The sequence below is a fragment of the Melozone crissalis genome, unplaced genomic scaffold (genome assembly GCF_028551555.1).
Source record: "Melozone crissalis strain CALT ecotype California unplaced genomic scaffold, PUWL_Pcris_2 ptg000018l_1, whole genome shotgun sequence".
Taxonomy (NCBI): Eukaryota; Metazoa; Chordata; class Aves; order Passeriformes; family Passerellidae; genus Melozone; species Melozone crissalis.
In genome coordinates, this window is record NW_026535796.1 from 7,726,927 (window position 1) to 7,748,245 (window position 21,319).

The window sequence follows — 21,319 nt, forward strand, 5'->3', positions numbered from 1 at the left end:
TTTTCAGCTTAAATAGGTTGAAAGGGATGAAAAGTTAGGGTAATGTCATGTTTCTATTTGATATAAAATAAAGCTTTTTGTCTAAAAAAGAATGTAATTTAAACAGTGCACTTAAAGTAGGTGTATGTGTACATATTTGGGTTTTTTCCAAGCTAAAAAAAAGGCATTCATTTCCTTGTTAAGCTTTCTCACAGACAGGTACTGGCAGCATTCCCTGTCTCATGGTGATAGCTACTTTGAGTATCAGAAGTTCATTAGTAACAATTAAACATTCTGCAGCACTTGAGAAGAGGTTGATCCTGTTTTATAAGCCAATGTCAGTGAGCATATTATAAATTACAGTAGTCCAATTACTCTACAGCTAATATTTAGCACTTATACTTTGCTTTGAACACACACTCTGCAACTGATAATTAATTCTTAATGTTGGCATGCAGATATATTATCCTAATTTCACAGATAAATCAGAAAAGTGAGATAATTTGTCAAAAGCCTCTTAGTCTTGAGTGGAGTCAGGACTAACCAGGGGAAGATTCAACCCTGTATCCATGGCTCCCAAGCCAGGGCTGACCACTCTCTTGGTCACTATGTGATAGTTGTATTATTCCAGCTCAATCTCTGCATGGCAAAGACATCCTTACCACATTATACTATGAGAAATTATTTTGGCTGTCAGATCTGGTTCTACTTTAATCTACCCTACCTCTACAGAAAAAGCTAAAACCCAATTAAATAAAAAAATAATTGTGAAGAATTTACATCAGGATCTTCACTCATGCAACTGCTTCCACAAGATCTTGTTAGTCCCCAACTTTCCCACATCCATCCCTTTCCATGAAATGAAATGAGATCTCATTATTTCAGTATCATTTCAGCAGGTTTCAGTTCATTTCACTGCACTTCACCTCATGCCAGTTGTTTTCACTCTAATTCCAGAACTTCCTTTTTTTTCCTTGACAAGGTTTTGTCTGCCTGAAAGTTTTTATAATGCTTTTTGAACTGCTGAGCTTCCAAACTTGGAAGCTCGTCATTCAAGTGATTCTTCTGGCATGTCCTGTAACAGAGCTGGTATGTACCTACCCTGCATCCACATGGATGGTTCCCATTCACAGGGAATACCTGCAGCTCACCACAGCAGCAGCAGCAGCAGCAACAACATATTGAAAAGTCCAAGGGGATAATTGTGTATGACAGCAAATAATTCTGTTACCTTACTTGTCATTTCAGCTCATCTCACTCTTACCTCACTGCCTCTGCTAGTGACCAACAAGAAACCTCATTGTTCCTCCCTCTACATATTTGCTTGAGGTTCTGTTTCTGCATCACAGCCAGTCTGTGCTTCAGGACAAAACCTTGCCTCCTGTGAATTGAATGTTAACTTCAGGACAATGTCTTCAGAGAGACTATGTCAAAACTCTCACAAATATTGCCCAGACTCCTTACCTATTGTTTTGTTTGTATTCCAGAACAGCCCCAGAGATTGGAGAAGACGTTTCTCCTTAGAAACTCAGTGTCACTTCTTCTGAGAATAATGACATTTCTGTGTTGCTCAAAAGAATGCAGCAAATATAACACTGAATCCCAGCATGACAGGATTTTCAGAACTCCTTTCTTATCATTTATTAGTGTTACTGGAATTATATACAGCTCATGATTCACACATCCTCAGACATATCTGTAATATCTGCAGGAAGATAAGCAAAACCTTTGCATAACCATTCTGATACTGGAATCCACATTTTTGTTAGCATTCAGATGACTCCATTTTTAAGTGATCCCATAGGCAGATGGCTGCCATATAATGTTCAGGATGTCTTTGTTTGGTAAGGTACCTCTTCCCTGCAAAAACAGAGCATTTTAAACAAGGGAGCAATAACCCAAGGGAGAAAAAAAATTGGAAAAGCCTCTCACTAAAATATCAACACCATAATCATTATTTAAAATATTAACAAAAAACAAAATTAACAAACCATTGGTCAGACATATAAACATTAGTTTGTTTCAGTTGTCCCAAAAAAGACTTGAACTTAACAATAAGCCACAACTAAGATACGGTTATAATAGCTGATTTGAGCAGTCTTATTTTTTACACTTTTTTTCCCAAGGACAAACCTTCTCTGTTTGTCCCACAAGGGAAATATATTCGAAGTTAAAATTTAACCCTTGTTTTTTATTGAGATACAGAACTTTAAGCAAAATAGTAAAGAAACACTAATAAAAACTAAACTTAAAAGAATTAGAAAACTACAGTTTCACTGGTATTAGATTACCACACTTCTTATTAAGTTAAACAGACTAAAAAGAGTGCTAGATACTACTAAAAAGGTAGTTTTTAATTAACAAAATAATATCATTTTCAGGGGTTTTTTGTAATTTTACTCCTCTTGTTAGAAACAATTTTTAAATGCTAAAGTTCAAATTAATCCATTACTACAGTCTCTATATAATAGTCTGTACATTTAAATACATGAAATGAGGTTAAAGATGCAAATACATTATTTTCTTAAATTAGTTATTGTTTCTGCTCATTTATCACTGTTAAACAAGAACATTGTTAAACAAAAACATAAACAAGAACCACAGAAGCTGTAGAAAGCAAATATAACAACCATGCCTTTCTGATTGGTTTTGCACACTGAAGCAGAGCAATAACACAAACATGAAATAAAACATCAATATCCCAGTGCTATTCCATATCAACAGACGTTGAAAACAATTATATTCTACATATCACATCATATTTCATAGCATATATATCATCATCATAGTTTGGGTTGGAATGAATCTAATCTGCTCAAAAAGAGATCTAATTAAGACACTAACTTTAACTCTTCGTAAAAAATAAAAAAAAAAAAAAAAAAAAAAAAATAGAATCGCACTGGTTTGTTTTAAATGTCTCCAGAGACGGAGATTCCCGGGGCAGCGTGGTCCAGCGCTCTGCCAGCCTCAGTGTAAGGAAATTTCTGCTCATGTTGAAGGGGAACTTTTTGTTTATGGCCATTGCTCCTCGTCCTGCACCACCGTGAAGAGTCTGGCATCCCCTTCTCGGCACCCGCTTTGAGATGTGATAAATGTGGGGACAGTGCCTCAATGTGTGTTCGGCTCACGTGTGGGGGTGATGAACAACAGTGGCGGCAAACAGCCAGAGGCCCTGAGGGGGTTCATGCCAACACCTGGAGCTGCGCACACAGCGCTCCACGGGGGCACACGAGCAGGTACCGGCGGGCACTGAAGCGAGCCGTGCAGCGGGCAGGGTCCGCACTCTCCGCCATCCCCGTTCCCGAGCGCCGAGAGAAGCGGGAAGCGCCGGGAAGTGCCGGCACCCGTCCCCCGGCAGCACCGCCCCGAGGCGGAGCCCGGCCCTGTCGTCACGGCCGCGGAGACCTCTGGGACGCGCAGTCCGCGCCCGCCCGCTCCGCGCCGCCGCCCGCCCGCCCGGAACTACCGGTCCCGGCGCGCCCCGCGCCCGCCCCCGCGGGAGCGGCTCCGGCAGGAAGGCGGCAGCGCGGCCCGGTCAGGCAGCCCCGGCCATGAGCTCCGCCAGGGAGTCCCAGAGCCACCACGGCCTCAAGCGAGCGGCCTCCCCCGATGTAACCGGGCGCGGGGCGGCGGCGCGGCGGGAGGGGATTGGCGGCGCGGGGGGCGGCGGCAGGGCCGCGGCTCGGCGGCGGAGCCCCCGGCGGGACGCGGGCGGGCCGCGGCGGCCCGGGCGGGCTGCGGCGGGGCGGAGGGGCCGCTCGGGGCGGGCGGCGCAGTGAGCGTGTGCTCCCGCAGGGCTCCAGCAGCTGGGAGGCGGCGGACCTGGGCAACGAGGAGCGGAAGCAGAAGTTCCTGCGGCTGATGGGCGCCGCGAAGGTGAGGCCGCCGCGCCGCCCATGGGGACGGGCACGGGGAGCGGGGCTCTGCGGGGCGATCTGAGCCAAGCGACAACAACCCCGAGCTGCCGGGCTTTGGGGCGCTCCTCTAGGACCATTTGGGTTTCACCGCTGTTGTGGCAGCAGCCGTGTTACACAAAACCGCGCTCGGAAGTTGTCGAGTCCTGCGCCGCAGCTTCATCCCCACCCCGCGCCTTAAATGCTTTCAGAGCGGCTCGTGAAATTACTTGGTGACGCTTCCGAGAGACAGGCCTTGTTACAAATTAATAAACTTACCTGCTAGGTCTGTAAATTTCTCTGTCACTGGAAAAACGTTTAAAAGAGTGGTAGTTTAAAGACTAAACCACTAAAGTAGTAAACCTAGGGAATATTTTTAGAGAGAAAATACACTAAAACTAAATTTCTGTTACACTTGCTGCAAAACTGGTTAAATGCAATGATGATTTTTTCATGTTAAAAATGGTGGTTTAGTATTGCACTTTTACTTACTTTCAGAAAAACCCATTTTTACTGTAGTAACTTATTTTGCTTGAATACAGTAATTTTGTAAGCTAAAATAGCTAACTGTGTTAAAGAGGTGAAAGTTAGGACTTTTTAGTGGATGGGGATACAGTGCCCCATTAAAGCATTCCACTACCACTAATCTGAATGTCTGCTTGGGTAGTCAATGCTGCTTGCTGTGTAATGCCAGTTCCTACCTACTGGGACGCATTTGCTAATGAGCAACTACTGAGCCAATAAATTAATCATCACTGTGAAGGGCTTACCTGACACTGAGCAGTCTGAAAGTGGGATCATCGTAAGATGCACGGCCTGAACTGTCACAGAGTGTCAGAGAATGGGTAAATGATCAGAACCTGAATACACATCTGTCTAGCATCGTGTAGTATAATTTTTGTATCAGTGGCAAGAAACAGGGTGAGATAGAACCATCTCTGGGGTCTGGGAAGAGCAAAGGGTGTGTAGTTGCTGGGGTTTCTTTTTCAGGAAATTCAGCAAAAGAAGGATGAAACAAGCTTACCTAGAGGCAGCAGCTCTTAGCTAGGAAGGCTTCCAGTCCTGCAGTTGGGTGGCAGGGTTTGACAGCAAGCCTTTTCCATTCAAGATGTCCAGGATGTTGGCAGAGCTGTCAGTGCACCCTAAAGCTCCAAAACAAACTGCCTTTTCTTTTAGAAAGAACATACTGGCCGCCTTGTTATCGGAGACCACAGATCAACCTCTCACTTCAGGACAGGTCAGTTTATCCAACAGCTGATACAAAGCTGGAAATCTAACCCTCATTTAGGAACATTCCAGTGCTCTGAGCTTGGTAGATATGGCAGGGAAGGATTTCAAGATTCATGGCTGCAGCTGCAGATGGGTCAGGCTGTGGAGTTGTACAAGTTCCTTATTTCTGTCAGATTACTGACAAATGGTTTCTGTGATTGCACTCACTTGCCTTTTAAAGTCCAGTGTGTGCCAGGAGATCCAAACTATGTACATAGAAAAGAACAGGGGTTGATTTGTCCCTGACCTGGTTACCTATTGAATAGAAAGATCTCTGCCCTAAAGCAATGAGGGAAAAGCTGTAAAGCAAAGACGTAAAAGCTGCAAGGTCATCTGCAAGATCAAGGCAATCAGCAATAATTGGATGTCTTGTAGGACCATGGTAACTCCTTATCATGCTTTCTTGGGAAGTCAAGGTACATGGCACCAAGCTGGGTTGGACTGCACTGCCTGAGAGAAGCCTTGATAAAGCCTTGTGGAATAGCAGCTGTCAGCACTCCAGAAAACTTTCCCTGATGCCTTCCACTGATCATTTGTCATGTGATGAACAATTATCTATGGGCCAAAATAAGCCTGAGGATTGGTTCCAGGTGCTGCTGCTCTTAGCTTACAGAGACTGAGAATCACTCCTTCATACCTGAATTTCTAGAAAGAAAGTGATGCTTCTCCTTGAAGTCATACAGAATCAGTACTCATTTGTTAATAGCAAGAAGTTAAAATGCTGGGGGGTTTAACACTTCTTTGTCTAACATACAGTTCTTGTCCTTTTACAATAACATACAGCTCTAATTTCCAAATCAGGAAATGTGGATTTGCAATACAACCTTTCAGCTTCACAGAGATACAAATTGAAAGCTAGTGTTGTAGGGGAGAATTACAGATTCTTACCTTTTCCAAGTACATAGGATCCTTAACTATTTTAGACCACTTACTCAAGTAAATAAAGGGGTTATAGAAGTAGCTCATGAAAATTAAGTTTTTCTGCTATTTGCTAAGGATGGAAAAGTGCAGAGCTGTAGTAACTGCTCCTTGTAATTTGGGATGCATGAAACAGTTTCAGATACATAAACAAGAGTGGTGCTATTGTCCCAAGGCATGATGCTATATCTGAGGGATGATTTCATCACAGTAATCCCACGTTATGTAGTGAAGGTCACAAAGTTTCTCCTTGCTGGGGCATGTTGCCATATCGGCTGGAAGCACAGAGAACTCACACTGATTACATTTACCTTGTTCTGTAGAACATAACACTGCATAGTGCAACTGTGGAATGCATCAGGTCTCGGGAACTTCCCAGCCCTCTTTGTATCCAAGCCATCCTGCTTGCACCCTTGGTACTGTTGCTTTCAAGTCTGATGGTTTGTGTGCAGGAATACTGGACCCCAGTTTAGAATGGTTGCATTTAAACTTCTTGCCTTTGAAAATGTGACTTCCTGTAATTTGGTGTCTCTGTTAATTTGAATAACCATAACCAAAGTACCCTGGACAATGCAGGGGAAGAAGACAAGAAGATGAACGAGGAGTTGGAGTCTCAGTACCAGCAGAGCATGGACAGCACCATGTCGGGGCGGAACCGGCGCCACTGCGGGCTGGGCTTCAGCGAGGTACTCAGTTCATTTCCAGGGATTTGCCTTTCACTTCACTGACACAAGGGGGTTCTGGCTTTAAAAATCCATGCAGACTTCCATGGTTTGGGTTAAAGGACAAACTCACTGCAGCCACGTGGCTGCTGCTTGTGTACACTGTGGTGGTCATTTAGGTGCTTATCAATGAGAGATGCTTCTCATTGTTTCTCATTGTTCTGAGAAGTGAAGACCTCTGCTCCAGAGCAGTCTGATTAGGGCACAGAGTCACAGTTTTAATATATTAAATCAAGGTGTTGCTGAGGAATACATAAGCAGGGAGGATAACCATGTGCATTGTTGTTAGCAGTATCATTGGTTTACTTCAGTATTCCTCATGCTGCAGTTTGCTAAGTGTCCTTTCAGAGATCAGTCACAAATGTGAATTCTGGATGGCCTAGCCTTTAGTTATATTGTGTCACTCTGTGACAAATATTCCAGTGTCAATACTGGAATTACTGAACTGATGTGATCTGGAACTTCAGACTCACTGAATGGTGTCTTTAGGATTTCTGCTGTAACTAAATAAACCAGTGGCTGATGAATTCATGTCACAGCTGGCATGATTAACCACTTCAAGGAGCTGCTTTCTGTCTAATAGTTTGTGTCTTATGGGCCTCTGTTTAGCAACATGACCCATTTTAGTACCAAAATGAAAGAGACCATTAAGTGAAACAATCTCACTGGGAAATTTTAAAGGCTGCAGTGGAGTTGCCAGGAAATAATATTTTATCTCTCTCATAATCTGAACTTACAGTTTCAGGAAGATGAACAAGAAGAGGAGGCAGCTGGACACTCCTCTGATGAGAGTTCAGATGATTCTGAAAGTGGCTCTGATTCAGAGCAAGAGGAGTCTGCAGAGGAGCTACAAGCTACTGAAAAACATGAGGAAGCTGAGGTTCCAGAAAACAAAAAAGAATCAAAAAGCAACTATAAAATGATGTTTGTGAAAGCCAGTGGTTCATAACTGCAGATGTAACAGCTTTGTATTTAAAGTACAGTAAGCCTTATTGTTACAGTGCAAAGTGGAGGACTGCTACAGCACAGATCTTTGTATTTTGATTTTAAAAAGACCCTGTTAGATGACAAAAAGTAGTATTTGCTTTCTGTTGCCATGGATAACATTTTTATGGGCGCAGTGATATTACTGGTTTTTGTAAAGTGTATAAAATCCTGGATGGAGAAATAAATTTGTTTTGTTCCTGCCCAATCTTTACAATGTTATCTGAACTATCCCTTCCCTTATTCCATGCCAGATAAGGAAGCTTCATGTTAGTGGTTTATTCAGTTAGTGCCCCAGTCTTGAATTTTTGACTATTAAGATTACATGTGAATTACGTGATGTTGCATTAGTTGTAAAATACCAATATCAGCATTATTCTGTGATGTACTAGAGCTTTAAACAATGATTTTGTCTATAGATGCTAGTGTTGGCAGGGCTGAGGAGAAATTGCTCACTTTTGTGACAGCATTGATCACTGTACCCATCTGAAGTCCTACAGCAGTTGCATAGAGAATATGTTTTAGAAAAGAGTAATACAGCAGAAGGCTCTAATTGCTTCTTTGGCTTTCTAACGAGGGGGAGGAGCTGTAGTTGTTTCTACCTTTCAGTAGAAATGAGTGATTTTTTTGAATTACTGGTTCCTGGCTAGAGCACTGAGCTGTTCTTAAAAATAACACCTCCCAGAGAAACCAGTTTACTTTGAAAGAGAAAGTATACTTTGATAATGAAAAGGATATACAAATCATTTTAGCTTTTTTAAAATATAGGATAAAGAGTTAAGTATGCGAACCCTTCTTCCTTTTCTCCCTGCACATGCATCACTTGGAGCTCTGAGTCAATTAGCACAAGGCTGTAGCTGTCAAGCCCAGCTGATATGCCTAGAAAGCCAGGAGTTCAGCAACTCCTCCCAGCAAGAGTTAAACACATCCATTCCTCTGCAAAGTCATTGCATTCAGGTAATGAATAAAATACCAGAGCTTTTTAGACTTTTTTCCCTCTTAGTATGTCAGACAGATCACCTGCCTTTCCTGGCTGGGAGAGCAGGACATCTGCCCTGTACCTCTGGTACCCCACAGCAGTGTTCCAGGGGACACTCCAGGTGCTGCAATTCCTGATGTGCAGACAACATTTCCAAGCCAGTGGGCTGAAGGAAAGCAGCAGTTTGAACTATCATTGCCTAGTTGAATGTAAACATTGCAGCATCAGCTATTGGGGGAGGACTTGGAATAAGTATGGAAAAAATAAAAGTAATATTGTAAATAGAAACCGAGTGTAGATTTTGATTACTGTGTTTGACTACATTTGCATTCAATACAAGCTCTTCCACTCATTCCGTTTCAAGAACCATGTTCCACTAAAGGTCAGTCATTTGTACTTGATTTATGTAGATTTTTCTGTTTTCCCCATACTGCAAGCTTCCAATACGTAGGGAAAAAATTTAAGTAGCTTGTGCATTGTGAAGAGAGAAAACCTCACCATGACTTAGGAAAGCTGCTCTGTCTTTGGGAAAGAGAGTGAGATGCCTCCCTAAGAGATCAGCTGATCACTTTCCTAATAGACCAATTCCAGGTTTTCCTGGTTAGACACTCAAGCTAAACTCAAACCCCAGCATTTCACTGTTGAAATCCTTTAGCCGTGGCTGCCACTCTCTCTGCCTTCTCTGTCCCAGCAGTGCTGCTCTCTGAGCTCTCCCACCAGCATGCAGCCGTGCAGAGATTCACGGTGGGATCTGGAAAGACCCAGGAAAAGCAGATCCAGCTGGCCAGCCCTGCACAGCTGTCTACTGACAGACAAAATGAGGGGCTCTTCCACTCAGCCTCTTGCCTCCCTGATTAGGCCATCAGTTTCAGTTATAAATAAATAGAACACACAAAGATAAAAAAACAAACTGAAACTAAACTATTCTAGATACAGCTCTGACTGGGGGAAAAAAAAATCAGCAGAACTTTCATCCCCAAAAGCAGAACACCAAATATGAACATCTGATGAGATTTGGGGTAACATCTGTTATGCTGACCAAAGACTCACCTGCTCTCAAAGTAGGAAGAGTTATTCTACACAGTCTTGTCTGTTTCTGCCTAACATTTATAAACATTCTAAGAACTTGCAGACTGATCGATGAAGCAGCATAAGCTTCTCCCTATGTACCATGAAAGGCTGATTTAGCTCAGTGAATGTTTCAGTTCAGGAGTCAGTTTTAGCAACATTTGCTACAACAGTATCAGCAGCAGTGGCATGGGTGGTTTCTGCTCAGTGGGGACAGGGAACACAGGAAAAATCAAAGTCCCTGTCTTGGTTGACTCCAGCCAGCCCTTTGCTTTTTCAAGTTGGTATGGAAGGAGCTACCAGAGATAACAGCAGAACATGTCATAAGCAGACACTGACTAACAAGAAGGGCAACTGCATTTGTCTTTTTAAACAAGACTTGTCCACTGAAACTCCTCAACTCAAAGACCAGTTAATTTCCATCTCAATAGAAAGGCAGAAGTCTGCCTGTTCTCCTACACCTCAGGGAAGGACTGAAGTTAGGCCACAGAGATTTGTCACAGAACAGCCATCACATCTGCTAAGTTCTCATCTGTTTCTAAACCACACTGAAAATTTGCTCACACAAAGAGCAATTCAGGTGCATTCTCAGCACTTGGCTTTGGAAGACTGAAAGCACCTGAACAAGGTCAAATGCACTGGTGTGCCTGTTCCCCTTCCTTGGAACCAGGAACCCTCCAGCGAGCTCCATCACAGCCCCAGTGCCCATGGGTCTGGCAGTCTCCACAGAGGGTGCTTCTAAGCCAGGTAAAAAGGGATCCTCAGCATCCTACAGGAATTCTCCGAGGCCAAGGAAACCAGATCTGTAAGTTGCCCTGTAGTTTCTTGCAACTGCTTTGCAGTTTACTCTCCCTTTCTTCCTGAAGAGGAGGCTGACAACTTGATTCCTGAAAGCACAATTTATAGGCCAGCTTCAAAGCTATAGGTCCCTCTAAGGCTGTGGTTGGGGAATTCACATCAAAGACGATGTGCACATGTTGTTCTGATGCCAGAGAGGACGCTTGGTAGAAATCTCCGTGGATTTGCTACAGTCCCCAGTACAGGGATTAAATTATGCACTGAGGCTGCCTCTGTAAACTGCAGGAGACAAAGAGAATAAGTGGCAGTGCAATATCTCATAATCAAAGCCTGGCACAGTTCTTTGCATCAGGCTCTTGGAAGCTGTCAGGGGATTAAGAGAAGGGACCATGTGTCAAGGCACCCTCAACTGAAGGGACAGAGCAAAAGCTGGTTTTGTTTGCTTTTAAGCCTGTTACCTCTGCACTTTTACTGAGAAAAATATCTTGGTGCAAGAGGTGTACAACACTGTGATGGGAGGTGAGTTTCCTTAGTTATTGCACAGCATTAAAGAAACACAATACTTGGTGATTTGACCCATTTGAGTTAGTTTTGATGTGCAGGTGCAGAAGGAGCTCACACAATTTATGCTATTATCTATCCCAACCCAGTACCATTTATGGTGTCCATATGAAGATCCAGTGAAGAAAAATTAAAAGACAAGACTGAAAAGAACTTTAGATGCTGTCTAAGAAAAAAGCACAGCAACTGGCAATAGGAAAGACAATTGTCATGCTACCAAAACACTGCCCTGATGTCATCATTGATTCTACTTCATCCACTACTACCATCAACATCCCACTCCCTTGTTTAATTCTTTCACAAGGTATTTTTTCTACTGGAACATGAAACATTCTCATTTCCAGCCATTCCTTCCAACCTTCTCCACTGCAATTTAGGCCAAGTCCTTTCACAGAAGCATTTTGCTGCTGTCCAAGTCTGTGCATTTGAGCTCTTTGCATCTTTTCACTATCTCTCATTTCCCACCACCAGCCTGCTCTCCACCCTCACCTTCAGCCTCTTACACCTTGCTTGCAGATACATCTCTGCCATGATTTTCTACAATCTCACTCACCTTTGATTTCTTAATCTCTTCTTTCTTTTAGTGCTTCTTTATGCTACAGCTCCTGGTAAGAGGATTCAGGAAAACATGATTGTCCTTCAGGCTTACATCTGGTAACACAATTTCACCAACAGCTGCTCCAAAAATGCTAATTCTGTTTTCTTTGGAGGCTGTTTTCCATTCTCTGTAAGGCAACCAGGAGCACTGACATGTAAATAACAAGTCAACAGTGCTCAAATGTGCATATACTTTCTATGTGCACTTTTTACACATATTAAATACTTTTTGGTTTTATTTACTTTATAATTAGCACTTGAAGTTATTCCACCATCTCCCAGCAATTTCACGGCAGCTTTTATAATCTTACCTCCTTCTTACATTTACCTGTAGTTTAACATTCCAAGTGTGGTTGTTGCAGAGGATACCTCAACAGACTTGTATTAAAAATGCTCTTTAAAATTCCAGAGCTTTGAACTAAAGAAATATCTCAAGAAGTTTTCATGGAAAGTTCATTGCGGTTGGTTCAATTCAGCTGCAGTTAGATGCACCTTTTCAAATAATGGGAAAAAAAATGTAAAGGGGTCAGACCCAATCAATACAGTTGTTCAAACAGAATTTCAGGCACTGTGATGTGGGGATTTTTTGTGCTCTTTCTTTGTACTGCTCCACTATGAAGAAAGGTTGCTTTTGCTAGTAGAGCAATAAAAATCTTAGCCTTTTGAATACAGCCAAATAACCAATGGGAATCTTAAACAGGTGTGGAAAATACAGCGATTTTTTCATGTTTTTCTTGTGCATGGCTTTGTTCTTTTTATAATCACGCAGTACATGGGCACACAGAGACACACAGCACAAGCAAACACTTTAAAATACCCACAGACAGACAGAAATCAGAGGGGTAACATCACATCCTGCCTTCTGCATCTTCTAAGTTTTGACACTAGGTAAATCTGGTCTTTCCTTCATAGAACATCCAGAAGTTAATTGCTAAGACACCTGGGAAATAGGTAGTTTGCTAGAGGGGAAGAGATTCTGATATAAAATATATATATATATTTGAAGATCTGGAAGTCAGAGGAGTAAATGGTGCAGGGGGAAAAATAATGGTGTGAAGTACAAGAATGGGTTGGGAGTGCTCTGCCTTCTCAGAACACCAACCCCTCCCTCCAAAGGCTGTGGGGTATCCAAACCAACCACCCTGGTGGGCTTTAAGAGCTTTTTGAAATAGCAGCACACAACTTTAGTAGAATCCTTCAGCAGCTTTTCCTTCCACACCTAAGATATTCTCCAGAAGAGAATCTCTCAGCAGTTTCTGAAAAACCTTTGTATCTACTTCTGGTGGGGTTTGTTTGTGGGGTCCTGTTGTTGTTAGTGGTGTGGTTTTTTCCTTCCCAAGTGTTCCAAAACAGCCTGGATGTCCCTAAGTACTGCTTACCTGCCCAGTCCTTTAAAACAAACAGCATAATACAGGTGCAAACAATGCTACAGCTGAATAGGATTCCTTGCAGCCCAGCAACCACACAAACTTAAAAATAATAGTGAAAAACAGGGCTGGGGGCTGCTGTGCAAGTCCAGAAAAGTGAAAGAGGTGCCACTTACAGCTATCAGGCTGTACTTTTATAAATGCAGCTGGGCAGTAAACGTTTAGTAACTTCAGCTGAAGAAATTGGAAGCAGATGTACATGAGAAGAGAATTCAGCCTCCAAAATTTTTGCTTGGTATAATATTACAAAACACTAATTAAAAACCAGCACAATCAAAAGAACTGACACAGTTTTCTAATGAGTGAGTTCAATTAGTCCCACAATACTTCACTGTTCAATAGGCAGAGGGGGAAAAAGTCCACTTTCTGAGCAAAATTATATTGATCTGCAAGTTCACATAACTTTTTTTCTAGTTTTAATATTAGAAAGTAACTTGTAACACCCTGAAAAGAGCATGTAGATTAAAAGAAACAGAACTAAAAAAGGAAATTGACCCAAACCAAACACTCCATGCATAGGAAATCTAGTTATTCCTATTTTAAAACTACACCCTTCATTACAAGCAATGGTCATTAAGAACAGCATTTCACATATTCAACAAAAAGTTTTGGAAGAAAAATTACCTTATAATTTTTTCCCAAATATAGGATTAACTAGGGACATGACCAAAATCTTTCAATCAAGACTGGTTTTGTTGAAAATGTTAATGATGTAACTGTTTAGGGCAAAATCCTTCTCTTCCACACAAGGTTGAATGAGCAGATTTTGTGTGTGTGATCAAAGAAAAGAGAATGAGCATCTGTCCCATCCTGCAGAGCAGCACTGCCTCTGCTCCTTTCCCTTCACTGCCCTGTTGTGTCCCAGAAAAACTGGATGAGCACATCCTACCACAGCTCAGCTCCCAATTTCTGCCACTCACATCCAAAAGCCAAGGACTCACAGCCTCGAGTTTGTGCAGTCAACACTAAGCCACAGAAACACTTTTAATAGTTTTTTTTCAGAAGAATTCAACATGTCCAGCACTCTCCATCAACTTGGGTGTCTTTTGAGGGAATTGCTGCAAAGTCCAACACTGCCAGTGAGCTGCAGTTTTGCCAGTGCCCACCACCTTCCCCTCAGCCAACATCCCACTTGCTATTCAAGAATAAAGACAGATGTCATCAATTGCTTAGAAAACATTTCTAAAAACAAAACAAAACAAAAAATCAACTAATAATAATCATCATCAAAAGGTAGAATTGGTGTAGAAAGAGTCTGATTCAAATCCCAGTAAAATAAGTGCAAAACTGGGGAACTTCAATGGGATTTGAACCAAAGAAGGACAAAATGTGATAAAAGCACAAACGACTCTGGATTTCCAACTAGCTGGACACTGATAAGAGAGCAGAAAAGACAGAGGCAATAGGAGGCAGTTATGTTAATATTTTAATCTGTACATATACCATTTTCCAAACGGTTACATTTTATTTAAATTAATGTTTTCTTGCAAAATATTCATTTATGCTTTCAAAACTTTTTTATAAAGGCAAAAATAAATCATTATTTTGGCAAAAGGTTTTGAAGTTGATACTGGCAGTATTGAGGTAAAATAGCTTGCATTAGCTAAATATATACTTTTAAGAATATTTCTGAGTATAGTGTTAATATATGATGATTTGTCTTAAAGTCTGAAACACAAAGGTAATTCCAAGGGGTTTTTAGCTACTACTTGAATACAGGGAATAGACAAGTTAGTGGTTTCACAAAATACTGCAGAAGTATTTCTCAGTTATTTCTCATCCAGAGCTGAACTCAGCTACTAATTACATAACATTGGGAAGTTTTTGCATGTCTTGCATTCAATGCATACACAGGGTTTTTTAAAGTATAGTTGCAGCAATACATTTAGTCTTATTTTCTCCTTATTTCAACCCGCTCACCCTTTGCCCTATGCATAAGTACAGCACAGAATTTCAAAGTTTGGCAAAGATAAGCACCAGGTGAACATACACAGGAAATTAGCAGGTGCCACATTCCATTAGTTATGCTATGTTTCTAGGATAAATACTAGTCAGTACATCATATTGTAATGTCTATTGAAAAAATATCAGAAGAAAAATATGTATTTACTAGCCAAATGACACATTGTAATTGTTTATTGCTTACTTCACATATTTTAATTAAAAATCATCTTCTTTCACATCTCAACTTCCAAAACAAAATTTTGTTAGCTGTTTGTTATAGAGGGAGCAGCACTACTTTCAAGGGCAACCTAACAAACTGAGGATTGATACCACTAAGTTAATTATCTGGGATCACAAAAAAGGGACTTAAAACTGGCCTTTGTTATGGCTTTCTTGGGAAATTTCAGCTATACAGTGGTTCTAATATTTAGAAATTCAAGGTAACAGTTCTTGCAAAGGATTATTTAATGGGCAAAAGGGTGGGTCAACTCTACAAAAATATTCCATCTGAAACACCCTTTCACCAAACGTGTCACCTGTGTTAGCTCTATCCATACCCTAACAATGTGCTTCTAGGTTTGTTCAAATTTGCAGGGTTTTTCTCATAAAACTTTATGATGTGCATCTGAGCCTGAGGGGGAAGTAACAGCATCTTTTAGTATCTATGCAAGAAGTGTCTTTTAAAATGAATTCAGCCCTTGATTAAAAAAAAAACCTAAAATACACCGTTCTAAAAATACATTGTCAGTATTTTACAGAGTTTATTAAAAGTGCCGTTTATTCGTATAAAAAGTGTGAACTAAACTGAAGTAAATAAAAAATGATCTGCAGTTCTCTTCATTTTCATAGAAAATCCCCCTATCATTCTCTGAATGTCTTTCCAGAAGGTGTCACCAGCCAAGGAGTATCTCCACAGAAACCTGGAGAAGAATCTCCTCTGTCCTCCGCGTGGCGTCACAAAGCGGGATTTGCCTCCAGTCTCGCGTCAGTGCTCACTTACTGCTTTGGCTGGCGTGAAGGAAAATAAAACATGGTTAAATATTGAAGGGAGTCAGCCAATGCCAATGCCAAGCAGTAAGAAATTGCTGGGAACTTTTTTTTTTTAAGCTTTTTGCAGTTTGACAGAAGGAACAATTCATACAGACACGTTAAGCCAACAATTGTCTCACGATGCCACTGATGCTCAAGCTCCTGTGTCCCCAGCATACCACAGCTACTTTCTTTTTCTGAAGAAAACATAACTTTATATAAATATACATCTGTAACTGTATATCTATGAGTACATATCTGTACAGACATGTGCTAGACATGTTTTTAAGTCAGTCTGCAATCACAGAATGGTTTGGGTAGGAAGGGATCTCTGAAGGTCAGCCCCAGCCCCCTGCTCGAGTCTCTGGCACTGTACAATTATTTGAGTTACTCAAGCAACCCTCTTTACTACTTTATCTCTGCTTTATTTTCTTGTTCAATTTCAGGCAATAAAATTAAGCCAAAGAAAATCAGAAGGGTAAGAATAATATGCATCCAGTATAAATATAGATGCATAGCAAGTGTCTTAACTAGGGGCACACTCAGCAGTTGCATACAGTATTTACACCTTTTCCTACTTCCAATTTCAAACAGGGAAATCTCTGCAAATCCTATTGAGAAGAGACAGAAATACAGATGTTTCTTTGTAAGGACAACAAAATTATCATTATTTTAATACCTGAAGTGGCAAAACAACCTAACCCGAGACAAACCCAATCTTCTGTTAACATGATCCAATGAAAGGCATGATCAAAGTCAAACACAACATTGCAGAATTAGTTACAAAGGGCCAAATTTTCAGCTCACCTCAGCTGAGACTCTGATGCCAGCTCATGTGTAGGATATACCAGCCCACAGAGGAAGCCCCTGCTTGTACAGGGGTGCACTTTGGATTCTCTCTTTGTACGCCCTGAGCAGCCACCAGAGTACAGAAGGCTGCTGAAAACCTGGCCCCCTGTTACCCAGAGCACAGAGGTCTCCTCCCTTCACCACAGCAGGACTGAGGAAGCACCTCACCAGCAGAGCAACAGCACTTAACTGGAGACTGCAGCAGTCCACGTGTTAGCTCATTAGAAGCAATATTTACAAGGACAAAAGGTTCCTGGAAAAGCAGCTGCATGCTTTCATTCGGATGGAATCTTGGTTTAGTAAAGGAGTTAAAATTTAGCAAGCCACAGCACAGGCACGATGGCAGATCTGACATGCCAAGAGCAGTTAGTTCTTACTTGGAAGGTGTTTAAACAAATGTGTAGTGAAATCCATTGCTTAAGGGGGAGTGAGGTGGCTGTGGTACAGAAGGTGAGGGTGCTTTGGGTGGGTAGGTCAACTGCTGAGCTAGAAGGGATCACACACAGGAATTAGGCTGCACAATCAAACATTGACATCATAAACGGAGTCACCTCAATTTTCTACCCCCTGATGAGCAATGAATGAGGCGCTACACTACTGTAGTCACACGGAACACAAGGTAAACAACATTTCTACCTGTTGCTTTTTTCTACTCCTCGCACCAATCAAACAAAGAAAGATTCCTATTTGCATGAGAATATGGACAACCAATCTTAAGATGAAATTTCACGGGAACATTATGAAGGCACACAACACTGACATACTCTCCTCAGCCCTGCTTTTAAAGCTCTGGACCAGCACCTGTATTTGCTAATTTGATTTCCAGACTTCACTGAGACTGTGAAGGTTTTCAACATTTTCTTTGTTATATGCCAGTGAGCAGAAACCAAAAAAATAAATAGAAAAATAATGTTTACAAAATTACATATACCCATAACATTTTGCTTAGTGCCGTGCATGATACAGTAAATACATTTTCATATCTCAGTTTGAAAATACAGGATAAAGAATACAATGATTAAAACTATTCTTGTTTATAAATCTGAATAACAGTATAGTATTGGAAGACAATAATCATAAAATTGCAGAAATTGAAGCTTGATCTAAAATTCTGCTTTTATGCTTTGGAGGGCCAAAGCACACAACACAGGAAATAACTTCTTAGTACTCCTGTATTTGATTTTAATCTTCCAGATTCTTGGCATGATTTCCACTCAAAAGGTTGATTTCTTATTAGGAACAGAGGAAACTCTAAAATGCTAAGATTAGATAAATTTGCAACTTATCTTAAAAGATTTATGTTAGCAAAATATCCTAACATAAGTGCTCGCTCCTGAAAAATGGGCAAAGTTAAGCTTCACAGTCTTTTTCATAAACAAATCTTTGTAAAACAATCTACATCATTAGATTGGGATTTTCAGATGTGGTTTCCTTCATCACCAAAGAGCAAACAATAGCTCATACTTCAAAAATCAAACTACAAAAAAAAAAAGGTGAAAGAATCTGTAATATGAGACTAAATGAGAATGTAAAATCAGCTGTGCAAAGTGTCAAATGCTTTCCTTTTTAACCACCTCAGTTCATCAGAAAATAGGCCATAACTAAAACACCTGAACTCTTTTCTGGTTTGTAGATTTTCTATTAAAACCAAATCATTCTGTTGGGGTTTTTTTGTTTTTTGTTTTTTTTTTTAAAATACCAGCACTTAACTGAAGTTTAAAACTGAAGTTTGCTTTTAAAGGAGTAAGAAATAACTGAAATCAAAGCAAGACATGTTTCAAGAGTGAGTTTTTGAGATAAAAGAGTGGCAACAAAAGCTGTGCATAAATATAAAAGTTTGGAATTCCTTAAAAACCTTAGTCTTTGGCTACTGTGTCAGGGTTTCTTTCAGTGTCTGAAAGACAACAGAGGCAGCTGCTATGCTACACAAAGAAAATGAAACTAAAACTTATCTCACAACTGACTGCAAATTTTCTGAAGCAGCATTTAAACACTTCAATGCCAATACACATTTTAATTCCCTCTTTAAGGAAACTAAAGAATTAAGAAGATTTTTGTGGTTACATATATCTAAAAAATTGACAAATCACACTTTTGAGATAATTAAACATAAAAAAATAAAATAGATAAATAAAAAACTTATAGGAATGAAATGTATACTAAATTCACTACACACTATTAAAAAAAAAAAAATCAAACCTATTTCAGTACTGTAGAGTTGCTACAAGTTTAGGCACACCCAGAAGTAACTAAAGTGGCCCCAAGAAGACCTTTGAGTAGGGCAGGCACTCTGCTCTGACATAGAGGAATGATTTCAGGTACTGGCTGTGTTCATCTGGGCTGGTCTTAGCCCACATGTGTGACCTTTTCCCAGCAGAAACTGGAACTCGAGTGGCAAAATGCTCCCCTGGCTAATACCTCATGAAAAAAAAAATTCCCATTCCATAACCAAAGGATTGGAGTACCTGTTAAAAGGTTCTGGTCACTAGAACTGGGACCAAAGCACCTGTGGAAAAGCCCTGTTGATACACCCACGGCCTGAAGGGCCACAAGGTTATTCCTGAACTGCTCTCATGATTTTACAATTCTGTTTTTCTGTTTGTTTGGTTTAGCTTTATAACGTCTGGCCTCCTCGGCGAATCATTTTCTCCCTGCCAGTCAGCTAAATTACCCACAGAAACTCTCTCAAGTCTCAAGATTCCTGTCTTGGAAATGTACTCCATCCCCTCAAAATGGCATTTCCCCTCAGGTTCAGCTGGCAGTGCACCCCTGAGTGTACAGCCACACTCCATCAACGCTGCTACTGCAGATGCACGTCACGCATCCCCATACTGGAATCATCTGTCTTGGATGGGAAGGTCTTAAGGGCTGCTGTGGCAACAGCCATAAGTTTAAACTGACAACTTTGGATGAGAAATGTGCATATTTTTTCTCCATCATAGTTGAAGTTTCCATTATTTCCATTCTCCACTGGAACAGTGAATGGTGCCAGTTATAAATGGCCAGTCAGACTCTTGGGGAAATCGCTGCTGCACGGATTACTGTGTGATACAAATCTCTTGACATTTCTTACTTATTTCAACTATAGAGCAATCAAGAGTGAAATTATCACTTTTAGCAACATATTGCAAAGGATCTATTAATTTCCAGGCATCAAGCAGAATTCCTGCACAGCTGTCTTGCTCTGACCTCTCATCCTGGTGACCGGACATGCCAATACCCATTTTACAAGCTCTTTTTCAGCCTGTTGCACACAGCCCAGGCTGCAAATGATTCTAGCCTCATCTCCATCACTGGACCAAGGAATTTTTCTCTTTAAAAAAATATTTTAAATCCTCTTTCCTTGATTGTTTTTTGAAGTCACAGATCCATTTACTTTCAAAAAATGAACATTGAAATATTTGACTTAATGTAATTACAGAGAACTAAAATGCTAATTTTTTTAGCACCATTAGTTACAGCAAGTTTCCAAGTTCTGAACTCATTGATCACAGTATTTTGCCTCCTTTATCCTGTCCACTGGAGGCCAAACACTCAACGTAAATCATTAGCCCCTCTCCATTTGTTACCAACACACACTTTTCACTATTTTGAATATGAATGACTAAAAACTTTCTTTCATGCCAGGAGTTCAGCAACAACCCCACACAACTTGAGAAGCTGGTAAGGAATAGCTGTTATTTTGTAAATAACTAAGCATTACCTGCTACCTCCTTGCTCCTCTGAGAGGCTTCAGAAGCCAGAGCATATGAAATGGTAATGATGCGCTCCTGCTCCTGCAGCTGTGAATCTAAATCAATCGAGTTGTGTTTGTCCTGGGCAACAGTAGGCTGCAGATTGTGCATACTGGGGGGAAAGTGAAAAACAACATTAACATTTGCAAACATAAAGAATCCACCATGCAGATAAGAAGGAGCTTGGATTCAGAGAGCAGTTTTCAGATCTCATCTATCAAGCTCCGTGTTTTATTGCGGTTCTTTAAAACAGGGTTGATGTTGTTACACAAATGCCTACAGCACACAAGGAAAAATGACAGTCACCACACGTTCAATCACAATTTCTGCATAGCCTTAAGAACATCTGAAAGTCCTTTTTTAAGAAATATCCTTCATGTGCTTAAATGAAAGCACTACAAAAGTGCTATTTATTTAAAGTTGTTAGTAAAATTCCTTGCTAGTGCTCAGAGGAAAAGGAAAACCTGGTGGTCCTCAGGCTGTGCCCCTTCCAAAGAGAGAGCAGGTACCTGACATACCAAATTCTGGAAATGGCATGTTTCAGCTGACTATGTTAGCTGTAAGTAGC

The 21,319-nt window shown here is 40.9% G+C and overlaps 2 protein-coding genes across 4 annotated transcripts in view; one reads left to right on the top strand and one right to left on the bottom strand.

Moving 5' to 3' along the window:
• Positions 1-3,466: 3,466 nt before the first annotated feature.
• On the top strand, positions 3,467-9,032 carry CUNH11orf58 (chromosome unknown C11orf58 homolog). The gene is made up of 5 exons (XM_054276100.1): positions 3,467-3,590; positions 3,775-3,855; positions 5,049-5,109; positions 6,636-6,745; positions 7,521-9,032. Exons 1-5 carry the CDS (start codon positions 3,531-3,533, stop codon positions 7,728-7,730), a joined length of 522 nt encoding a protein of 173 aa, XP_054132075.1. The 5' UTR covers positions 3,467-3,530; the 3' UTR covers positions 7,731-9,032.
• Positions 9,033-14,428: 5,396 nt separating this feature from the next.
• Positions 14,429-21,319, bottom strand: part of PLEKHA7 (pleckstrin homology domain containing A7) — a 155,631-nt gene continuing 148,740 nt past the window's right edge. For all 3 annotated transcript variants that reach the window (XM_054275915.1, XM_054275914.1, XM_054275916.1), the window contains 2 exons: positions 20,721-20,863; positions 14,429-16,147 (listed from right to left, as the gene is read on the bottom strand). In XM_054275915.1, the coding sequence (XP_054131890.1) occupies positions 16,125-16,147; positions 20,721-20,863 (166 nt within the window). In that variant the 3' untranslated portion in view covers positions 14,429-16,124. The remainder of the gene's footprint in view (positions 16,148-20,720; positions 20,864-21,319) is intronic.

Bases quoted from the DNA above. Each gene is read 5' to 3' on its own strand.
- CUNH11orf58 (XM_054276100.1), top strand. From the start codon at position 3,531: ATGAGCTCCGCCAGGGAGTCCCAGAGCCACCACGGCCTCAAGCGAGCG. The intron at 3,591-3,774 runs GTAACCGGGCGC...GTGCTCCCGCAG, and splicing joins AGCGAGCGGCCTCCCCCGAT to GGCTCCAGCAGCTGGGAGGC. The intron at 6,746-7,520 runs GTACTCAGTTCA...CTGAACTTACAG, and splicing joins GCGGGCTGGGCTTCAGCGAG to TTTCAGGAAGATGAACAAGA.